The 22,032-nt window shown below is 39.9% G+C and overlaps 3 protein-coding genes across 7 annotated transcripts in view; 2 read left to right on the top strand and 1 right to left on the bottom strand.

Moving 5' to 3' along the window:
• Nucleotides 1-1,228: 1,228 nt before the first annotated feature.
• On the top strand, nucleotides 1,229-8,868 carry slc3a1 (solute carrier family 3 member 1). Its single transcript, XM_003438439.3, has 10 exons — nucleotides 1,229-1,813; nucleotides 2,575-2,754; nucleotides 2,882-3,027; nucleotides 3,171-3,296; nucleotides 3,578-3,697; nucleotides 6,042-6,166; nucleotides 6,510-6,711; nucleotides 7,298-7,480; nucleotides 7,720-7,845; nucleotides 7,948-8,868. Exons 1-10 carry the CDS (start codon nucleotides 1,384-1,386, stop codon nucleotides 8,380-8,382), a joined length of 2,073 nt encoding a protein of 690 aa, XP_003438487.1. The 5' UTR covers nucleotides 1,229-1,383; the 3' UTR covers nucleotides 8,383-8,868.
• On the bottom strand, nucleotides 8,533-16,824 carry prepl (prolyl endopeptidase like). The gene is made up of 15 exons (XM_005474348.4): nucleotides 16,473-16,824; nucleotides 14,550-14,678; nucleotides 14,241-14,307; nucleotides 13,890-14,070; nucleotides 13,726-13,814; nucleotides 13,499-13,625; nucleotides 13,205-13,421; nucleotides 12,518-12,709; nucleotides 12,141-12,353; nucleotides 11,744-11,919; nucleotides 11,305-11,521; nucleotides 10,984-11,133; nucleotides 10,237-10,363; nucleotides 9,132-9,220; nucleotides 8,533-8,669 (listed from the first exon to the last, which is right to left on the bottom strand). The coding sequence occupies exons 1-15, from the start codon at nucleotides 16,602-16,604 to the stop codon at nucleotides 8,592-8,594; spliced, it is 2,184 nt and encodes a 727-aa protein (XP_005474405.1). The 5' UTR covers nucleotides 16,605-16,824; the 3' UTR covers nucleotides 8,533-8,591.
• Nucleotides 16,090-22,032, top strand: part of camkmt (calmodulin-lysine N-methyltransferase) — a 110,827-nt gene continuing 104,884 nt past the window's right edge. The window contains exons 1-4 of one of the 5 annotated variants that reach the window (XM_003438441.5): nucleotides 16,090-16,430; nucleotides 17,135-17,311; nucleotides 18,547-18,725; nucleotides 19,279-19,343. In XM_003438441.5, the coding sequence (XP_003438489.1) occupies nucleotides 17,150-17,311; nucleotides 18,547-18,725; nucleotides 19,279-19,343 (406 nt within the window). In that variant the 5' untranslated portion in view covers nucleotides 16,090-16,430; nucleotides 17,135-17,149. Of the gene's footprint in view, nucleotides 16,431-16,453; nucleotides 16,528-16,878; nucleotides 17,312-18,546; nucleotides 18,726-19,278; nucleotides 19,344-22,032 lie in introns of those variants that run through there. The other 4 variants (XM_005474345.2, XM_005474347.4, XM_005474346.3 and 1 more) reach the window with 4 other exon arrangements.

Raw genomic sequence — 22,032 nt, 5'->3', positions numbered from 1 at the left:
TCATAAGTCACAAGATGGTAAATCGGTGGCAATAATAACAGAAGATCGATTCCTAGAAATCTGAGATACTGTAAAGGGCAAATTGAAAAGGAATTCTATCATTTGTAAATCTTAAATGTATTTTCTTCATAAGGGAAAATAGAAAACATCAAATGCTTAAAATGAAAAAATGTAGCATTAAAAAAAAGTCCCCAAAATGTTTATACATTTTTAGCATCCCTTCTTCTCTCGACAACAGTTCATAAACTTGTAGGAACTGAGACCAGTTCCAAAGGTTTTCAGTTTGGTCTTTAATCTGTATGGAGGGGTCAGGGGATAGAGGTCACCAAAAACACACTGCCAGTACAGTTAAGAAGCCTGGTCAACCATTCCTAAAGACTTCTTTAAAAAATTACAAAAATGCTTATCTAAGAGAGGCTGTGTTAAAAAAATAAAAAAATAAATAAAGGTGATCACACCAAATATACACTTGTTAGAACAAAGTCAGATTTCTGCCAGCGTTAAGAAGTTTAAGTACACATTAAATCCCTGAGATAAGATAAGATAAACAAGTGCAATTTCAGCAGTACATCCTTCTACATGATAAATGTGTAAAAAATAAAGACAGATAAAGTTCTGCTAGCTCACTGTCTCGAACGTCCCGTATTTATGAACCATAAAGTTTTTGTTAATTGACAGCAAATTTTTCTATTTAGTTTGCAGAAATTTCTAAAGATGGTAAAAAAAACAGGAATACTGTACTTCTGTCATTACGTAATGGATACACAATTAAAACACTTTATTGTAGTATGAATGACTGTGACAGAAGTTATTTATCAGCAGGAAAAGCTGTAAAATTGGGCGTCCTATGGGCCAGGTTGGAGACTTTGTCACATTTTGGCCCCAGAACTTTAAGTTGAACACCCTTGATTTAGGGTGTATTTTATGTATATATATTTTTTTCAGTTTAAGATCTGTGAGCTGTGAAAAGAAATGTTAATCAACACATGATGCGTTTTCTAGAATTAAAGAAATGGAGTAGCTCTTGGGGTTTTGAAAGTTCACAAATCCCAAAATAGGAAACACATTTAGTTCAGGTGCAACTTTATCGCCTACAATGTTAAAAGGCAACTTGCGCCTCGGTGCTTTTGTTTGGTTTGGAAGGTTACATTTGAAGTAACTGATGTCTCAGTCGTAGTTAATACTGTGTACTGAAAAAATGCTAATCTGTAACCAGTCCCATCAACTCTCCACTTTCCCACATTCCACAGGTGTGTCAGAGACGGGCTCTACTCCGTGTACTATGACCCTCTGACTGTATTATCTTTAATGTGCGCTCTCCGAGTCACTCATTGTTCTTGAGGCGAGCTACACAACCCGACACGGTTCGTTTTAACAAACAACATGAGTTATAGAAAAGACTCCGACAGCGTGGAGCTCGGGGAATGCACCAGAAACCCGGGTTACAAGGATGCAGACGGAGACGGGCCAGCAGCGAGGGACAACATCAGCGTCTCCGACAGCGAGGAGAAGCGGGACTCCATCGGCGTGAAGCGGCTCTCGGACGCGCGAGATGAGTACACGCAGATCAAACCGTACGCCGGGATGCCTAAGGAGGTGCTGGTGCTGTACTCCTCTAAGGCCCGGTACCGAGTGCCCCGAGAGATCCTGTTCTGGCTAACGGTGTGCTGCACCCTGGCTCTGGTGGCGGTCACCATCGCGGTGATCGCGCTTTCTCCGAAGTGCCTGAGCTGGTGGCAGGCCTCCCCGGTGTACCAGATTTACCCCCGGTCCTTCAAAGACTCCGACGGGGATGGGGTGGGAGACCTCAAAGGTAAGACACCCGAGGCACTACTGCAAGTTCTGATAACGACTGTTCGAAGATTTTCATTAAAACAGGTGTTCTTATACACGACACCAATGACGCTCCGCTTCCCACAGTGGAAGGCAAATACTGTTACACTTTTGAGTCACTTAGAGCATTTCCATATTATATTGTGCATTTCAAACTACTGTACTTTTAACACCTTTAGGCCATATTATAAATACTTCCCCATATACTCTTATAGATTATACTTATAGAGTAGCCTACTATTGAAATCCTGCAAAATCGCTGTGATTTTTTTTTGCCAGTTAAAGCCTTCTATGAACTCTTGAGGCTCCATTTTTTAAAACAATGTAGCACCCTTTCTGAGATGGTGTATACTTTGCCAAATTCTTGTAAATCCACAATGTCCTGGTAGATTTTTCACTCTGTCAATCTAACAGCTGCTCTTATCAATTTCTTATGTTTGGTCACTTATACAAGAGTAAATTATTAACTTTATTTAACCATTAATAATAATAATAAACTATACAAAGGGAATGGTAAAACTGCATTTGGTTGTTTTCAATGGCTCATTTATAATATTAAATATGCAGATGCTTTTTAGAGGGAAATGACAGTGCTCTCATTATATTGCATTATTTCCTATAAAAAAAATTACTAATGCATGCTTTCAGTACTCTCTTTTCCTATCCATAGTCCTTCAGTCTATTAGGACTGAATTTCAGCACCGAGTGGTTACAGTAGATCCTGTATCTCCCGTCTGACAGGCATCAAGGAGAAGCTGGACCACTTTGAATACCTTAACATCAAGTCAATTTGGATCAGCCCTTTCTACCGTTCTCCCATGAAAGACTTTGGGTATGATGTGGAGGACTTCCGTGATATTGATCCACTCTTTGGAACCATGAAGGACTTTGAGGAACTCCTGGCAACAATGCACAGCAAAGGTGTGCACTTTGAATACCCTTGTTTATGTGAAAATGTGACGCTAGAAGGTGATTTTGGGGGGTATGAGTGTTTTTTTATAGCAGGCTGCATGTCTGACACACAAATACCTGTCTCCATTTCCACCAGGTTTGAGGCTAATCATGGATTTCATTCCCAATCATACCAGTGATCGACACCGCTGGTTCAACTTGAGCCGGACTAGAGATCCTCACTATGAGGATTATTACGTGTGGACTGACTGCAAACCAGACGGACCGAAGCCTAATAACTGGGTTGGTGCTTGTTCTGTTCTTTTCTAGCTGGTCTATGATTTTGTCTTCTTCACATTTTCACTGAACCTTCACCAAGTTCATAGTACTAAACAGGTGCAATGTACTGGAATTTATATCAGATTTGTTTCCCATCTTGCACTCAGGTGAGTATCTTTGGGAACTCATCATGGACATACGATGAAGTTAGAGGGCAGTGCTACCTCCACCAGTTTCTCAAGGAGCAACCAGACCTGAACTTCAGAAACCCAGATGTCATCAATGAGATGATTGTAAGAACTGTATTATCATTCTTGTGTCCTCTGTCCACCTTTAACAGTAATGTGTGACACACTGATTACACATTAACTTGTACCAGTTAACCTATATGTTTTTAATTGTGGCTGCACACAGCGCAAAGTACAACATAAGCAATAATGGGCTGTACATAAACATTATTTCTACTCAACTGTCTTTGCTATAGTTAAATGATTTTATCTTTCTGCAGCCTTTTCACACATAATGTAGATGCTAGTTTAACTGCTCTATATGCATTTCTTTTTCTCAATTTTAGGATATTATTCATTTCTGGCTGGATAAGGGAGTGGATGGCTTCAGAATGGATGCAGTGAAGCACATGCTGGAGGCTCCACACATGAGGGATGAACCACAGGTTGATCCAAACAAACCACCCGTGAGTGTTAAACTACACATCTAACCTCATTGGTTTTGCTGAGTTCAGCTAAAATGACTCGTCACTAATGGGCGCCGCTCGTGTCAGACAACAAAACCTGCTGGCTTTGTGCTAGCTGCCATCTGCTCACACACTGACTTGACAAAGACGGTCAAATAGCTGACATTTTCATTTTTAATAGTGATAGACAGAGTGGGTGTAACAGGTGAAGGTGTAGCAGTTGTTTAGTGACAGTTGTGATTAAATGATTTTGAGTCTTTTCACAAGAACACATTCATTTGCAGTACTTTTATGACAGTACAGTAAACTCATTGTCATGTACAAGTTTGATCTAAACCTTGTGACATTGTGTGCTATCCTGCTAGAAGCAGCCATCAATAGATGAAATAACACTCAGAAAATATATCTCCAACAACATTACACCACCACCACTAGCCTGAACCTTTGATAAAAGTCATGATAGATCCATGCTTTCATGTGAATTGTAGCCTCAGTTTACAGGAGTGACAACCAGCGTGGTCTTCTGCTGCTGTAGCTCATCTGCTTCAGGGTTCAAGTTTTTAGGTATTCAGAGACGCTCTTATGCATACCTTATTTGTGATGATGTTTTTTTGAATCACTGTTGCATTCATATCCGCTCAAAGCAGTCGGGCCATTTTCCTCTGACATAAAAGCGCTAGGACTTTCAAGAATTTTTAAGTTGGGATTTGTTATGATGCAAAATCAATTTTAAGATTATGCATTTGTTTTGGTAAAAGATTAACCACCAGGTTGATTTACCCCTAAGTCTGGGCTCACTTTGCCCGACAGCCACCACTGTGGAAAAAGAAAACCAGAGCCACGTTTTGGCTAAAGCAATCCCATGTGTTTACTCACTGGCACTTCATCAACATGTGATATAACTTTATAACCTAAGATAAATAGCTTTTGATGTGAAACTGATAGATGATATCTGTTATGCCAATAAAATCTTTGACAGGCAAAAAGCATTTTACGGTGAAAAACCTTTAAATATATCTACTTCATCTATAAGGTTCTTTGTTCTGCAGTAAGTTGAAAAAGGAAAATGCTCAACAAATTTGGGGTTAAATGACAAGAACTGTGCATCGTTGCTCAGATAAAGGTGGTGGATGAACTTAACAGTTCTAAGAATCAAAGCTGTAACTTAGAGTTATGCAGTCATAATTTGATTTTATTGACTTATGTAATTATCTGAAATGTCAGAGTCCAAAATTTAACGATCTGATCCATGAAAGCAGTACTGTGTGCAGAAGCAGCTTCACTGAAGAAGAACTTTCCCTTGTTGCTAGTAGAATAAAAATAATCAAAAGCTGAGTGGGACTGTACACACTGTGTATGATGTATCACTGATTATTTATCTCTAGCTTAAATGTCAACTTCATAGTCATGTGAAGAACACACTGTTTGTGAAACTCAAAGGGTTCGTGATACATGCTGAATTAAGGTCAAAGAGGCTGAAGATATTTCTCACAGGGGAAAGATTAGAAGCAAAGGAGCATATTTTGGTGGATTAGCAAGTCATTAGGAGTTTACTTACGACTGCAGGGTAAAACCATAACACTGGGACTCTTTTACTCACTGATGACTGAGAATTTATACCCACAGATTTGCAGTTAAGTTACATTTTTACAATCTGATCATGTTTAACCATGAGGTAATTTTTAAACCAAACAACTCTTTGCCATCTTAGAAACAGTAACGCATTTTTACAAACCACTGGAACTACAATTCTGCAATCGAGAAAGATATCTAAAAGTTTATAGGCATATTAAGAATTTTATCACACCCTGAGTTGTGATTCAGCTAAATACGAATCAGAAACCATCTGCCTCTACATTATTGCTTTAGTGGTTTATGCTGTGGTTGCTGTTGGCTGAATGGTTCACTTGCCTGACATTAGGCCAGCTTAATGGCTTGAGATTATCTTTCAAAAAAGACATGCACATTAGGTGTAATTTTAGAACTGTGACATCACTGTCTCTGTGCAGGTCTATGGCTGATTCCCTTAAATCTGTAAACCCAATGCTTTACACTCTGGTAACGCCAATAGTTGTCCAGTGAGTCAGATTTCCTCAGCGCCTCCATAATTAGAACTTAACAGAATGTTTTTTCTTCCTTTGCCTTTCTCGCCCATTTTATTTGGACAGTTACAAAAATAAAAAGTGTGAAGAATTAGCAGAAACTTTCTTAATCCACAGTTTCTTACTCAGCAAACTTTGCTCATAGAAAATACAAACTCTAACTCCAGCACACAGCCTGAAAGTAGCTAAGCTATACTAAAATTGCATAATCACTACATAACCTTTTACATATTTCTATCCAGGAGTTGGTAACTACAGAGTGGGATCTCCACAGTGACTACACCACCAGTCAGGTGGGCTTGCATGACATACTGAGGGAGTTTAGAGCACAGATGGACATCTACAGTCAAGAGCCTGGCAGATACAGGTAGGAAAGTGATTAAGTGCATTCAATATTACTATGGCAGAACAGATAAACTTGTAATGCACTCGCCTACTTAATTATTACTACCTGTAATTATCATGTCACAAACATCCTTAATATTAAAGACCTTTTGCTTATACAATGCACTAATGTTCAAACCAAACTATTTCATTAAATATGCTAATAAAAGCAACTTGAAATCTAGAATAAGGAATTGAGCCCAGATTTTTTTTAATTATTTCAAATAGTAGGATAAACAAAATCAGCTAATAGACAATATCCTGACACAAGTCATTGTGGTTTCTGTGTCATATCACATGCAAAATAAATTCCTCCTGTGCTGCAGATTCATGGTAATAGAGTCATACGATTATGAAGAGGTGTACAAGACCATGATGTACTATGGCACCAAGCTGGAAAAGGAAGGTGACTTCCCCTTTAACTTTTACCTGCTGGATCTACCCCAAAACACCAGTGGAGCATGGGCTAAGCATCTGGTCCACCTCTGGATGGGCAACATGCCCAAAGGAAAATGGCCCAACTGGGTGGTGAGTTCTTAAACTCATATTTATATATTTATTTCCTCGCTTTTTACAATGGTAAAAACCACAGGATCAGTAGCGTCATGTCCTGCATAATGTGGCACATAACATGCTGAAATCATCAGATTAAGGAATGTGTCAGCAGCATTCATAAGAATGAACTGTCGAGTCATCCTTAGTAGACTGTCTGCCTGAGATCATGCTTCTGCTGTCGTATCTTTCTAACCACAGGTCGGTTTATGTGTTTGTTAATCATCAACCCCTTTGCAGTGATAGTTTGACAAACACTAGGCAATTAAATTAAATTTGTCAATACAAAAACCCTCCTGTAAAGCTAAATAATTAGTAGCTGAGTAAAAGTAAATTAAGCATGTTTATTTTCTGTAATTACTATTGATTAGGCTCAAAAGTATAGCCTTTTTACTTTATGTCCATCTCCAGACTTTAGCACCTAACACATATTAAGAAAACAAATATGTGTGCATATCTCTTTCCTGAATGACCTAACCCATCCCTTTCAGCCCACCTCCTTACTTCCTAATTTCTTATTCAACCCGCTGTCTTGTTTTTCTCTTACCTACACTGTTATCAGGTTGGAAACCATGACAGGACTCGGATTTCTTCCAGTGCTGGTCAACTCTATGTTCGTGCCATCAACATGCTGCTGCTGACCCTTCCAGGCACAGCCACCACCTACTACGGCGAGGAGATCGGCATGGAGAACATTAACGTGACAGCAAGTCAGATACAAGACCCAGCCGGCAAATACAATACAGTCAGTACTGTGCACACACTGAAGAAACCTTTAAACCCTCACTGTCACACATCTCTGTGAGAGGTCCTTAAAAATAACCAGTTTAATGTCATTTTAAAAATAACAATAAATAAACATAAATATAACAACATAAATGTCTTTACTTTAAAGGACATTTTTGCAGTCTTGTTGTATCTAATACACTTGTGACTGTATACATGAGCAAATATACCAATATGATTCCTCTGCTTTCGCTGCAGAGTGCCAGTCGAGACCCTCAGCGTTCTCCATTGCAGTGGAATGCTAACATGAACGCAGGTTTTAATGATAAAACAAATCTCACCTGGTTGCCACTACACCCCGATTATGAAACGGTCAACGTGGAGGTATAGATCTGTTTTTCTAATGTTCAACTTTGAAGAAAGATCGTTTTCTTATGTGTATCTTTCTATGGTTCATCTGTCCTCCTCCCATTCCTTTATTCCCAGGCCCAGATGAAAGATGATGGTTCTGTTCTGGCTCAGTACCGCTTCCTGAACACCCTGCGTCAATCAGAGCTCCCCCTTAACCGTGGATGGTTCTGCTACGTCCACACTGATGCCAATGTCTTCTCTTACATCAGAGAGCTTGATGGACTTAAGCGAGCTTTCCTCATAGTGGTTAACTTTGGTAAAGAATCAGTTGTCACAGATCTCTCCTCTGTTCGTGAGCTGCCAGATGAGTTGAAGGTGCTGATGAGCACCAACAAAGTCAATGATGGCAAAGTGTTTCCGAAGTCTCGCATCCAGACAGAAGTAGGAGAGGGTTTGGTGATTCAGTACTCCACCAACACTCGGTTTAATCCCAACCATCCTGAAGAGTGCTACATCTCTGAGAAGGCTTGCTATTTGGAGACCATAGGCATACTTTATAAATGTCAGTAAAAATGGAGATGAGTATCCAATAACTGCTGTATTATGGAAACAATCAAAGCATTAAGATTTTTCTCTGGTGTTTCCTCTACAATGTAGTTTTTTCTTATCTTTGAAAGTGTAATTGCTGTTATTATTATTAGATTTGGGCACCAGTCTGTCTAGTTGCTGTGATGGAAGATGCTCTGTTTTTCATGCCCGACTGCTTCTTCATAGCCTCGCTATCTTCTCCGCTTGCGTTGAGGCCGAGGAGGGTCCAGGCCTAGCTCCATGTACAGAAATGCAAGCTCGAGGGCTTCCTTTGTTATGGAATAAAAACCAAACAAACAGTATGTATCTGTCATCACCCATCCAAGTGCTGAAACTCAAACTTTTACATTCATAAGGCCAATTATAGATTATATATTAAGAAGGCTTTCTCAGATTTGGCTGCTTATCACACACGTACATGACATCATGGTGCATTTGTAATAAACAAAATCACATCTACAGGTAAAAGGCCTCCTTGATTTAACTGACTTTATAGCTCAATTTTAAAGCTGTGAGACAAATAGTATATTGCATACTAATATTTCATGTCTCAGAATTGGTGTGCATTCTGATGGGACATTAAGAGCCACTCATAATTTTCAGCAACTAAAAATGTCTCATACCAGAAAATATTTGTGTCCAATTTGCAGATCAATTTGTCCTTAAAAAGACTGCAAAATAAAAACATCAATCTTTTCAAGAAGGTTTTAGCTTCAGGAAAATTAATTTACCTCCTCCAGCATTAGCTCAAAGTCTTCTGGTCCAAGGTGATTTGCTCCAGGTTGGATATTCAGAGCTATGTTTGGTGCTGGTTTACACTCTAAAATTAAAAGTACACAAAGAGATTCAAGAGCCAAGTAAGGGCAGAAGACAATACTTAAAATTAAAATTTTCTTTAAAATGTTCTTTTCTCTGCTCCCCTTCTCTGTCCATTCCCCCCCCCCAAAATCATCTTTTTCAGTCTTCTGTCTTTGCTTTCACTCATTTATCCTCCCATCTGATATCCCCCTGCCTCCCCTCCTCCATATTATCCCCCCTCCCTGTCTCTGTGGTATGGACTGTTTCACAAGTGCGGTCTTGACCTTGACAGCTCCCAGTCTGTGGCGTCTAATCTCTTGCTCTGATACACTATCTCTTTACCATGCTAATGGGCCTGCCCACCCGCCTGGATGTGTCTATGCCATCAGCACTTTATCAAAGACTCCGGAGAACAGAGAGAGACAGATTAGGGAGACATATACACGCACACACACACGCACACACACATATACACAGACACTTAAGCTGCCTGGTGTATGTGTGAACAACAGAAAAGTGAGCGAGGGTAACGGAGAGAGATAATGTGTGCATTTGAAACAGGAGCAGAGGAGGCAGTGCGAGAGAGAGAGGGGTGTAAATAAGGAGTACCACCAACGTGGTGAAGGAAGATTATAAGTGAGAGGGAGAAAGAGCCTGTCAGGGGGAAATGAGAGCAATTAGCTGACACACACATACGCACACTAACAGACACACACACAAAACGCATGTATACACAGAGGCAAGCTTTACTACAAGGTGACCTACGCTACATTTTGGTCATGAACTTAAATGCTGTTAGCACTTCCCCTCACAGACAGCCATGCATTTGCTACTGCTACCTCTCCCAACATGCACACTGACACTACTATTGGGGGATGACCCCATGCTATTAAAACCTCTGATCATGCAGAAATTACTCCTAAAAGGACGAGGACAATGTATGCTGCACACAAAGACAAATGCACACCCCCATAGAATGAGGTACTCAAACACACAATAATATGCATGGCTGCATACTTGGAGAAATGACTTGAGTACCTGACTTTGGCTTCATGCTGAAGTGTGTATGAACAGCTTTCTTTAGTTGTTCAGTGTATTTAAGGACGCCTGCCAGAGGAACCACGTTGTCACCACTGTAGGCTGTCAGCAGCATCGATGGGTAATGCTGTATCACACAAACACAGCCACACACAGACATACACAAGCATTTTAAATTGCATACTGTAGTTTACATTATGATGCTTACCAAAGGTATTAATTTTCAATGGCCCTCAATGTGTCCCTACAGTGTTTCATGGAATTAAACCAAAACATCCTATAATAGATGTCATTAGTTGTTTTCAAAAACTGTCTGAAAAGCACTAATTAAACTAGAGCTGTTTTGAATAATGGCTCTGGACCAAAATGTTAGCCAGGAGAATTTAAAACTGGGTTTCAGCTTTGGCTGAATTAGATGTCTGTTACCTCGCTTTAGGTACAGGAAAATTTTTATTACATGGGAAATTTGACATCAAATACACCAACCTGGTCCACCTACAGGTACGACTGAGTCCCAGAAAGCATGTTTACCTGCAGTTTGTTACCTGCTCAAAGCATCCGTCAATGCATTTGATCAGCATTCAACTATGATTGAGGTGACTGAAACACGTATGTGCGCATGTAAACACATGTATAAAGCAAAACATTACATCAAGTGGTAACACAAACAAAAATACTATTTTCTGTTAAGCCAGTTAAAAAAATACAGCTGCATTTTATTTTTATATTGTGTTTTTCTCTCCATACCTGAGGAGTGATGTTGTGAAGGGGACAGTAGGAGGTGATGATATGTCTGTGTTCTGGGTTTCCCACTGGGTCCCCCCATTCATCTCTATCCTCTAAAGTTAGAGGCAGGCTGTGATCCTCTATAGTCCCTAACACATCCAGAAACGGAGCCTGAAAATAGGAAAAGGTGTGGTTTTGGAAGTGTTTAGGTCACATTTTTACTACAAGTAACTACGGTATAGAAAGACTCAGTCAAGAATATTCAACATTTTGGTAAATTTAACAACAATGTTGTATGGTTCAGGGTTTAAGCACAAAACCTCCAATGATTTAATCTCTTACCTGCAGGGTGACAGCCCGCATCAATAGTGGGTGTCTGTTGCACAGAGCTCCCACTGGGACAGCCCCAGCACTGCAGGCTGTAAGAGCGGTGAGAGAAGGAGAGGAGACTCCTAAGGAGAAAAGGTGATGGAGACAGGCTTGGAGGTCCTCAACTCCTCTCTGCTTCCCTCCCACACAGGCTTGTCTGTGCCAAGAAAGGCCACGCTCCCCTCCACCTCTACAGAGTGTAAAAGCAAAGAACAAGTTTACTTCAACTCATGGGGAGCACAAAGTTTGAATTACATATTTCACTTGCCCCCTATGATGACAATGACTTGTCTGTCATTTCCCTAAAACAATGTAGGTAAAGGTTTTGGTCATATAAAGCATGTCTCTCGTCAGCGAATAACTTTTTCAGCCCATGGGGTTTGGTTAGCTTCCTAGAGGAGTGATATCATACCTGACATGGCAGTAGGCCAGAGCCCAGCCCTGCTCCAGCATCACTTTTTTCTCTGGGTAGAACTCCATGTTAAGATCTCTGCCATAAGCACCATAGACATGGACCAGCAGCGGTGCCTGTCTCAAATGCTCCACAGGTACTGTATGAAACAATGTCACTGGCACAAAGGTACCGTCCTACAAAAACACACCGAGACGGAATCAGACTAAAGGAATTAATGGTAAATTATCTAGAAATAACTCTATAAAATTTGTTACAATTATTTGCCTCTGTGTTAGCTGATATTGTATGAAGAAGCACAACGTGCCCTTCTCTGTATGGTGATAAATACTAAATGCTTAGATCCCTGCTGACATGGTCTTATTATTTGCGCAAATTATATTTCAAGTTTCCTCACTTGGCTGCAGGCCTCCAAGCGCGTGGTGATATAATCAGCTTGGTTCTCTGGGGAGGATCCATCTCCAGTGCCTGATAAAAGGAGCCCATTCTCAGGATGTAGACAGTATGGAACCGGCGGATGGACTGGAGACGATATCAGGAATTCTAGCATATTTTGTTGGTCAGCCAAGCCTGGTTTGTTGGTTTTGATGGCACAAGCCCAGGATGGAAGCTTTAGTATGAGTGTAGAAATAAAAAGCTTTGAGAACATATTAATAACACTAAACCACAAACCCATAAAATTACAGAAAGTAAAGACTAAGAAGAAGCAAAAGGTGGTTAAAGTCTCAAACACTACCAAGCAAATAAGTATACAAGAAATTGTGTAACAATTACCTGCACTATGTATGTGTTCTTGGGGTGGATCAGAGGGACCACAATGAGAGCAAGTTCACTAACTGGCGTTCTTGCAAACAACACACAGTGGTCTCCAACCACGTCCATGTCTTTAATTGTAGTGCCAGGTTCAGGTGCAAACAAAGAGACCCAGGAATCCATTGATGGCTCTGAGACAGGAGCCTGAACCACCTGGAAATGAAATGGAATGATAAATCTCCTTCACCAAAAAACAATGTGTTTTATTGCTCTACTGGATATTAAATGTAGCACTCTGTAAAACACCACTGGTAAGTTAATACAGTAAGTTGTGAATAGAGACCACTTGAAACAGAACATAAGGAAAATTATAGCGTGTCAAAACACAGAAACCTTTTTAAACTATTTTAACTTCTGACATTTTGTTTTCCATGTGCATTTGAAGAGAAAGTGAACAGTAGGTAAAAGCAGGTACGCTCCTGTAGTTACAGAGCACACTGCATTCATGCCTGAGCCTGAATTATATGTGGAAAGTTCTGCTAGTCATTATGTATTTGTATATGTGTATTTTTGTCTGCATTATTCACTATATAGTCACCATAGGACCAAACACTTATCCAGGTTTCCTTGGTGATGATGTGCAATCACTCATGTAAAATCTAAAAATACTATATACAAATATATATATTTACATGGGACAGACTATACCTGATATTCTTGTCCAAGCCCTGTATTTGCCAGTATAATAAGCCGACTTCTCCAGTGCTCCACGTAGTATAGGAGATTGAGCTGGCGTGGCTGAACCACAAATGGCTCTAAATTTGATGTTGCTATATCACTTAGCAGCACCTCTGAACTTGTCCTGCTGTTACAGTTGATGGTCAGGATCTGTCGGTCTCTGGTCAGGGCAACCTCCACAAACACACTGGGGAGATGTCAGCAGGTCAATTAGAGATGGTGTGGGAGTAGACGCAGCTTACATGCTGCATCGCTTACACTTACTCAGGCTGCATTTCCTCAAAAACAGAGGTTATCCTGCTTCCACTGGAGGTGAGATCCAGACGAAACACTGCGCTGGAACGTAGACCCTCCAGAGTCGTGTAAAATAGTACTTCATCTGTGGCCCACTCTTCACACATGCACACAATCACATGCAGTATTTTAAGTTTTACATCAGTGTTCTTACCTGTAACACAACTAAATTACATTTTTATTATGCAAAAATTTACCAAAGCTGAAGACTTTCTCCAGGGTTAGTGTCACATGTTGGGGATCCAGAGGTAGGAATCTTCTCCTTTCAAGCCTCACAACCACACACCTGAATCATCACAGAATTAACATCCTCTTAATAATTCAGTAAGTCCAGTAGTTTAAAATGTTTTGTTTGATTTACCTCAGCTCTTCCGTGTGAGTACATTTTAGCGACGCTGCAAGATGCCTTTCCCGTGGGGATAGACGGATTCTCTGGACCGTCCACTGAAATCTTTGCTTTCTCTTATTGTTTTCAAGTCCCGTCTTCTCCAACTCCCCAGAGATTTGTCTTAGATTTAACACCTGCTCTGGCTCCAGGTGACCTAAAAACAGGAGAAATAAGTTGGAAAGATTTCTAATGATGGACTGCATAAAAAGTTGCACATGCAGTAACAGGGATATAGTAGAAAAATAGTCTTCTGCTGCTAAACTTTAGGCTTTCAGAACTGCTAACATGAGCAGTTTAAAGACCCTCATCATGTTTGCTGCTTACTCTGTTTCTTGTCCATTCTGTATATCCCATCTTCTTCAGTGAAATATAAATGGTGATGTCCAGAGACCTTTGACAAGATAAATAACAACAACAGCTGTAAGATTAACATAATTTGAGGCTACCAAACAATCCTTGTCATGATATAAAAACTCGATTGCTGTCAACATGCATCAGGGAGGCAAACAAGTCATATTTATGATCATTATATTAAACAAATTTGAAATTCTAACTGTTGTCCATTAGTCCCACTAAGGTAATATTCAAAATCATTATAAAATGGACAAATCCAAAACAAAAGGACGTCCTCACCACTGAGTAATCAGGTATATTGGAGAACCTGTGGTATGCATCCTTTAATCTCCTCCTGAAATACTTCTGTAAGTCCTTGTACCTCTCGAGTCCGGAGCTTAGATGGTCAGACGATGATAATGAAGTATCCTAAAATAAAACAGCTTGAAAAATTACTGCAATATTCCTCCACCTATTTATTAAAGTGTCTTTTTGAGTAAGTAAATCATTACTGTATTTATAGTGTGAGCAATAGCTAAATATACAAGCGCTATGTTCAGCATGTCATTGTTAGATAACCTGCCTGCCTAACAATGTCTCTTTTTGTGTAATTGTAACAATTGGCAAGGAGGTGACAAGTGTTTAATGATAAAACTTAAGTTTCAGGAAACGTGACTGTTTAACTCTGAAGTGAGCAAAACACCAGAAAATATGTTTTATTGCTCTAATTGTGTTTATCAAATCTATACTGATTTTTTTATCAATGACGGAATTTATTAAAATATTAGATGCTATGATGTCATTAGTTACAGTTTTCAATTTTTGTATGCAAAAAACCCCCTGAATTTTAAACAGATATTTAAATTTCTTTCAATAATTTTGGTCTGTTATTTGTTACAAAACTAATTATCCTAGTTTGAATAATATTAGAAAAAAATATTATAAAGCTTATGCTAAATTTGAGTGAATCACTGTTACAGTATACTGCTTTTATTTGAACATGACTGGCTACATATACTTTGATAAACCACAAATTATAATGAAGTCATGACAGTGTTCTTTTCATCCTTGATTACTTAATGCTTCTGTTTGAAAGAAAATATAATACAAATTCACAAACAAATTCATTTTAGAGGTGTAATTAAAACACTCAAAATTAAGATCTATTATGATTACATTTTTGAGTTTGTAACACTGAAGACAAGATGAGTGAAGGTAGATGAGTTTAAACACCTGGGGTAAACCATCCAAAACGAAAAACAGTCCACACACAAAGATAGGTGAAGGAAAGAGTGAAAGTGTGGTGGAGTGGGTGGAGATGATATATCAAGGGTGATTAGTGGCTGAAGGATAGCAGCAAGAGTGAAAGAGAAGGTTTAGTAGATGGTAGCGAGATCTTCTATGATGCATGGTTTGGAGAGGGTGGTACTAGCAAAAAGAAAGGAGGCAGAGCTGAAGATGACAAGATTTCCACTGGGAATGACCAGGATGAACAAGATTAGTAATGAGTACATCTGAGCAACAGCTCAGATTGAGCAGTTTGGAGACAAAGTCAGAGAGGCAAGGCTGGGATAGTTTGGACATGTGCAGAGGAGAGACAGTAAATATAGTGGTGAAAAGGATGATGAATACGGAGCTGACAGGCAAGTGGAAAAGAGACGATTCCTGGATGTAGAGGAGGAGGACATGCAGAGGGCTGGTGTGACAGGGATAGGGTGAGATGGAGGCCGCTGTGGTGACACCTAAAGGGAGCAGCTGACAGTAGACAAAATAGTCCCATATGACTTTATATTTGTCTTGTCAAACCAATAGGCTAATTCCTATTTAAAACAATGATAGTAATGGCAATGTAGTAAAGGCTTTTATAAATAAATGACTGCGTTCATAAATCATCCAATTTGAATTCGAAGTTATTTTAAAATGCTAAACATTTGGATAGAAGAGCTTTGGGCATATTTATATAGTACTCTTGCATAAAAACATGAGTAAAACAAAACACATAGGAGGCGTTTCCCAGCACAGCCACATTCAGAGTATCAATTTCAGCCCTATGCCCTTATCTGTGTCTCCTTACAAGACTAGTTTTGTCAACCCGGCAGAAAGACACGGTTTTCAATAATGAATGAGTTAGCGTTATCAGCGAGACGGGAGACCAGCGTGTAATCCTGCACCAAGCCAAAGGTAAGTAAAAACAGCATGTTTAACGTTGAATGAACTCCTTACCGACGAGCAACAACGCTGAAGGGACCAGGAGAGCCATGTTTTCCGTTTACAAGCGGTTAGCTCCCGGAATTTTACCCGAAATTGCATCGGAACACGAGCAGATAAGAAAAACAAAGGCGATATACACCCCATGACAAATGTTTAACCGTTAATGAGATAAAATTAACAGGTGACAGCGACGTTTGCGTGATTTTAATTAGCTAACGGTTACTATCAGGTACAGTTGGTCACATTTGCGACAGTTTGGGCATTTTAATTGCCGTATAATCCTCGCTGCTTTCTTCTACGTTAATTTTTCAGCTACGCACAACAGCCAGCGAAAACATTTTTAGGCACATGCACGATTTCCTAAACGAATACCCGCTTGATGACGTAGCGAGCAATGCCAGGCAAAACTAATCAAACCCGTTTGTCAGCAGCCCTCAGTTATAATTGTGAAATCGAGCGCGATCGTTTAACATGCCTGAACTTGCAAAAGTGTACGGAAGTAGCATGCATCCTTTGTGGGTGTAACAGGTGATGACAGTGAAGCGGTGTATGTGATCATTTCTGCATCGCTATAGAAAAAAAGCCTTATTTTTTTTGTATTACCGCACCGCTGTAACTGTGACAGCTGCATAAACAGGATTTAAACAAGTGCTTACGTGTTTATCTCCTACCAGAAGTACGAAGATAAAATGGACAGGGACTCTTCTGGTGCTGCAGAAAGGACCGAGCCAGCGTCGCCTTTGGGGAAAAATATTCACGAAGACACTCGCGCAGCTGATTCCCACGCCTCCCGGGCAGGGACCTGTAGAAATACTGATGTCGCACGAGCCAGGTGGACCCTGCTGAGACAGGTATGCAAGCGCAGAACTCTCATGGTTGCACTGCTGTCCCTGAAGGAAGAACAAGGATGATGGGAACCCAGAATTCCCTGTCACGCTTCCCCAAAACTCTATTGTTTACTTAACTTTTAAAACAATCATGAACTGCACTGTATTTACTTTCTTGCCCCAAAAGGAGGGGGCAGTTTCTGTACAATCTGATACTCCAGCACTTAATATTATACTTATTATTATACTTATTACAGTACAGCAATCTTTCTTTCTGCTGATCTGCTTTAACATACAGTATTGCCTGAATTATTGTATAACACAGCTTCACAGCTTTGCTGGTAACAGTAGCTTTGTTAACACTTGTAAGCCATCTTTCCCCCTCCCCACAACTTCTGAAAACCTTGCATGCACTAGAGCAGTAACTGTACAGTAACTGTTCCCTTACATGGACATTATGCAGCCCTTACATTTGGCTGACAAAAATATCTCCCTGTAGGAGGTGCAAAAAGCCCCACACTGCTTTTTGGCACTTAATCTTGAACAGTAATAAACTGAAACTGTATGGACTGCATATTGCACAGTACTGTGTTTTCCATATACAGTATATTGTATCTAGTAGTATAGTAGTAAGCATAATACTTAACCTGATTTTTTTGTCTTTTCTTTCTAAAACATTTATGCAACATAATGAATAATTTCACGGATTTACTGTGTACAATAACACATTTGTCACATTATTTAAATTTTGTAATCCTAAAAGATCATTTGTCTCCATCCATCCGTTTTCTTACACTTGTCAGTTTAGGGTCACAGGGGAGCCTGTCCCAGCTGTTATAGGGGAAGAGGCAGGGTGAACCCTGGACTGGGCACCAGTCTACCACAGGGTTAATTTAGAATTACTAATTAACCTAACCAGATGCATGTCTTTGGATTGTGGGAAGAAGTCACAGTGCGTGGAGAGAGCCCATGCAGACACAGGGTGAACATGCAAATTCCACACAAAAACTTCCCAGGACCTTCTTGATGTTAGGCAAAGTTGCTAACACTTCACCACTGTACTCAAAAACCAAACTCGATCCTTTGTGTTTTGTTTCTGAAAAAATGTATTCAACATAATAAATACTGTCAAGGATTTACTGTGTACAACAGATCATTTGTCACCATATTTAAATGTTATACTAATCCCAAAAGACCTCTTGTCTTTTGGACTGGAGGAAGGCTGTATTTATTTCCACTTTCTTATTTTCTTGTCACAGGTGTTGCGACAGAAGCAGGTGGAGAGTCCGGAGGTCAAACAGGTGTCTGTTCGCAGGTTTGCCACATTTGACCTTTTCAGCAGAAAAAGGCTTGTGGCACGAGACCATAGTGATACCTCAGATGACCAGTGGGTGGAGTACAGAAGTGTCTACTTTCCTGAGTACAGTGCCTTACTTAGGTACACACACATGAATGAATCCACATAAGGCTCTTGTTTCATTCTGGCATTTGTAAAGCACAGTGACAGTGCAAAACAGAAAGGGCCATTTTGTGATACTGCAAGATTATACTAGTTGAAAACTATTGTGAATATTTTTTACAGTGTTATTTATCTTGTGTCATCAAAAGTAAAGACTTTAGTAAAGTTGAGTTGATGAGAAAGACAAACAGAGAGAAGTGTATATGAAGTACCACAAAGCTTTGGTCATGTGGGTGGAAAGAAAATATCTAAAACATGTTTCGATTTTAAATTAGAAGCAGATTTAAAAAATGAATAATTTCATATGTAGCAAAAATACAGCCCAATGCTTTCTCTGCAAAATAGCTGTGTCAGAGATATGTAAATATATGACAAACCCAATTAGTGTTCACTTTTTGATGCTTTTGCTATTGAACAAAGCTCAGAATGGTGAATCTGCACTTTAATCTTCTTCATCTATCATCTATATAAAAAAAGGATAGTTTATGTTCCAAGCGTGCTGTATAATCATTTATATTTTTGTATCTCTAAGGGATAACTTGGGACCTCTTAGAGTTAATGAAGTGCTCAACAGTTTTGACAACACCGGTAATGTCTGTAAGTACATCTTTTATCTTACTAGGCATTGTCTTTGTAATGTGTTTGAGTGTTTATCCGAGCATGCATATGATTGTGTTCACAGCGGAGTTCATTTTACCCATAGTGCTCCCTGGCTTTTATCCTTGAGACAGACGCACACCCACGCTACAAGTTTGGGTTAACCTCATGCTGTGTTCTGTTAGTGTTTGATTGATGGTTTGATGCAGGTGGTTGGATTCCCTCTCTCTGAATTGGAGTGTGTCTCTCGTGTGCTGCTTCTACAGTGATTTATCATGTGCTCATTCCTCCCAACTACCTTCAGATGTCCTTTAGAAGTAAAGTGGGTTGCAGTCTTATTGCTTCAGTCGACACTGATGAGTGGTTTGGGAGAAAGGAAAGACCATGAGTCAAGGAGGGATTTGCACATGCTCCATGATATGGAGTGGAGTCACTTCACTCGCTCTGACCTTCATTCTTTGAAACTGTTTTAAAGTGTTAGACTATCAGAAGTTATGGGCTTACTTCTGATTTTGTTTAATTCAGGCTGTTCTGCATAGTTTTTTGTTGATGTATTTTAGGAATGTGTATTTAACCACAGAGGCATTTCTGCTACAGTTTGGATTTTTTTTTTCCAAAATGTGATTTCAGACAATTCTTTATATGCAGAGTTAATGTAGCTGCAGGTTTTTCTTACAATTATCAATGCATTTTGCACAATCAGTGACTTACAATATAACATGAATGTTTTGTCTATATTAGTAAAAAGATCTCTTTAACTATACCTCAATAGTAAAAATATTGCAGCAACATGACAGGAACAAATGTCTTATTGCAATAAGAACAAGGGATTTATAAGTATCATGTTCAATATATGTGCTTCTTGTTCACTTTGAGCCATTATATACAGCTTTTTGTGAAGCTCCATCTTCCCAGGCATGTGACCGGTTAGAGAAAGGTCATGGGTTAGTGCTACTCAGCCAGATGGTTCCACGGGAGTCAGGGGTGAATGCCATGGCTAGAGGCTACTTCACTGCACACTGGAATCAGATTAGTAATGACAGAGCTCAGTGGCAACTCTCATTCCAACCTGCTAGAATGGGTAATCCTTTTTCTCCACAAGGAGACAAGAGGATCAATACTTTTTTCTTTGGAGAGTGAAAAAGAAGAGGTCATCATGTTTTTGGATTGTTCCACTCCACTTCACCGCTCTTTCTGGTTTGCAGATACCTCATTCGCTCTGTTTTTCATTCTTTTCCTCCTTTAGTGTATATATAAAGTAATAACTTGTATAAAGGCTTTCTCCTTCACACAAGAAATCTCCAACTACTTAGAGCATACCCCCTCATCCACATTCCTGTTTCTCAATTTTCCCCTCTCACCATTGCTCCCCTTTCTTCCTTCTACCCCTCTACCCCTCCACCTCTCCTCTTCCCAGCTGGAGTCATGCTTTGCCAGATGGGTAACTGAGTTCCTGACTTGGTCAGTGGATTAGCACAGCCGGAGATGAGAGCATAGAAGAGGAAAAGGGGGAGATGGTGGGTGGGCATGCCGGAGGTGTGTGTGTGTGTGTGTGTGTGTGTGTGTGTGTGTGTGTGTGTGTGTGTGTGTGTGTGTGTGCAAGGAGTAGAGAGCCACCAGTAAGGGGACCTCACTCGTCAAACAATAGGGCAGCCATCTCCCTCCTGTTCTCCATCCCATGTTTGGGGCTAGTAAAGCGTGAGATCAATTAGGACTGGTTGAGAGGAGGCACTGAAAGGCCCAGAGGTGACCCTGTCAGAGCTCTGGGGTATATTTTTGAGGGCGGGAGTCAGAGAGAAACCTCTCTAAAATACACAAACACACATACTTACTTATGTGTGCTCGTCACAAAGATATACAGCCAGGGACAATACTTACAGAATATACTGCTACTGTGCTAATTAACACATATTCATGTCACCCACCATCACTCCCTCTCCACCTTTCCTGCTGTCTTGATAATCCCCTACCCCTGAGGTGTGGACAAGCCCAAATCCTAGGGGTCCTTGTCCTCCTGAATAGCGGGCTAAAAAGCCTGGCCGGATTAGCACACCGCTTCCAAAATGTGTGGACTCAGCTTAAAATTGCTACCCCCCTCTCAGCATGACCCTCTGTCCCAGCTATTGTATTTATCCCACAGTATATTGAACAATATATTGTTTCTTAAGGCAAAGATAAAGTCAGAGTCAGTGCTTTCATTTTAAGACCAGTGGACCTTGTAAGGCTTCTCAGTGAAGAATTTAGGTTATGACTAATGTGTTATGGATAAGTTTTAAATAATGTACCATTTTTAATATATGGGATAATACAGTACCCTTTCTTCGAGCTTGTGTTTGGGTTGTGCTGGAGCCTATCCCTGTTGTCATAGAGTAAGATGTGGGGTACAATCTGGACAGGTGGCTAATCTATCTCCTATAATGTATATATGGATTAATGTTAGTGGAAAATGCTGGCATAACTACCTTTCTAACACTACAACAAGGCAAGCGTACTCAAGAAACTACTTAAGTGGGCACAATAAAATAAAAGTAAGAGAATTAAAATTACAAAACCAAATGCCTGCTTTAATGTCTTTTTCCACAAAATCAGAAATCATTGACCTACTACTACTTTTTTTTTGGAATGGAGTGGGTTGGGGTTTGTTTTCTGTGGAATGACATCAGTCAGACCAGGACTTGTGAATGGCTCT

This window comes from Oreochromis niloticus, linkage group LG13 (genome assembly GCF_001858045.2).
Source record: "Oreochromis niloticus isolate F11D_XX linkage group LG13, O_niloticus_UMD_NMBU, whole genome shotgun sequence".
In the NCBI taxonomy this organism is placed as follows: domain Eukaryota; kingdom Metazoa; phylum Chordata; class Actinopteri; order Cichliformes; family Cichlidae; genus Oreochromis; species Oreochromis niloticus.
The sequence above is the reverse complement of the archived record's forward strand: the minus strand, read 5'-3'. Positions and strand labels throughout refer to the sequence as shown.

Bases quoted from the DNA above. Each gene is read 5' to 3' on its own strand.
- slc3a1 (XM_003438439.3), top strand. From the start codon at position 1,384: ATGAGTTATAGAAAAGACTCCGACAGCGTGGAGCTCGGGGAATGCACC. The intron at 2,755-2,881 runs GTGTGCACTTTG...CATTTCCACCAG, and splicing joins GGCAACAATGCACAGCAAAG to GTTTGAGGCTAATCATGGAT. The intron at 7,846-7,947 runs GTATAGATCTGT...CTTTATTCCCAG, and splicing joins ATGAAACGGTCAACGTGGAG to GCCCAGATGAAAGATGATGG.
- prepl (XM_005474348.4), bottom strand. From the start codon at position 16,604: ATGGGGTGTATATCGCCTTTGTTTTTCTTATCTGCTCGTGTTCCGATG. The intron at 12,354-12,517 runs GTAATTGTTACA...CTCATACTAAAG, and splicing joins AGAACACATACATAGTGCAG to CTTCCATCCTGGGCTTGTGC. The intron at 11,134-11,304 runs GTAAGAGATTAA...TCCTATTTTCAG, and splicing joins TGCGGGCTGTCACCCTGCAG to GCTCCGTTTCTGGATGTGTT.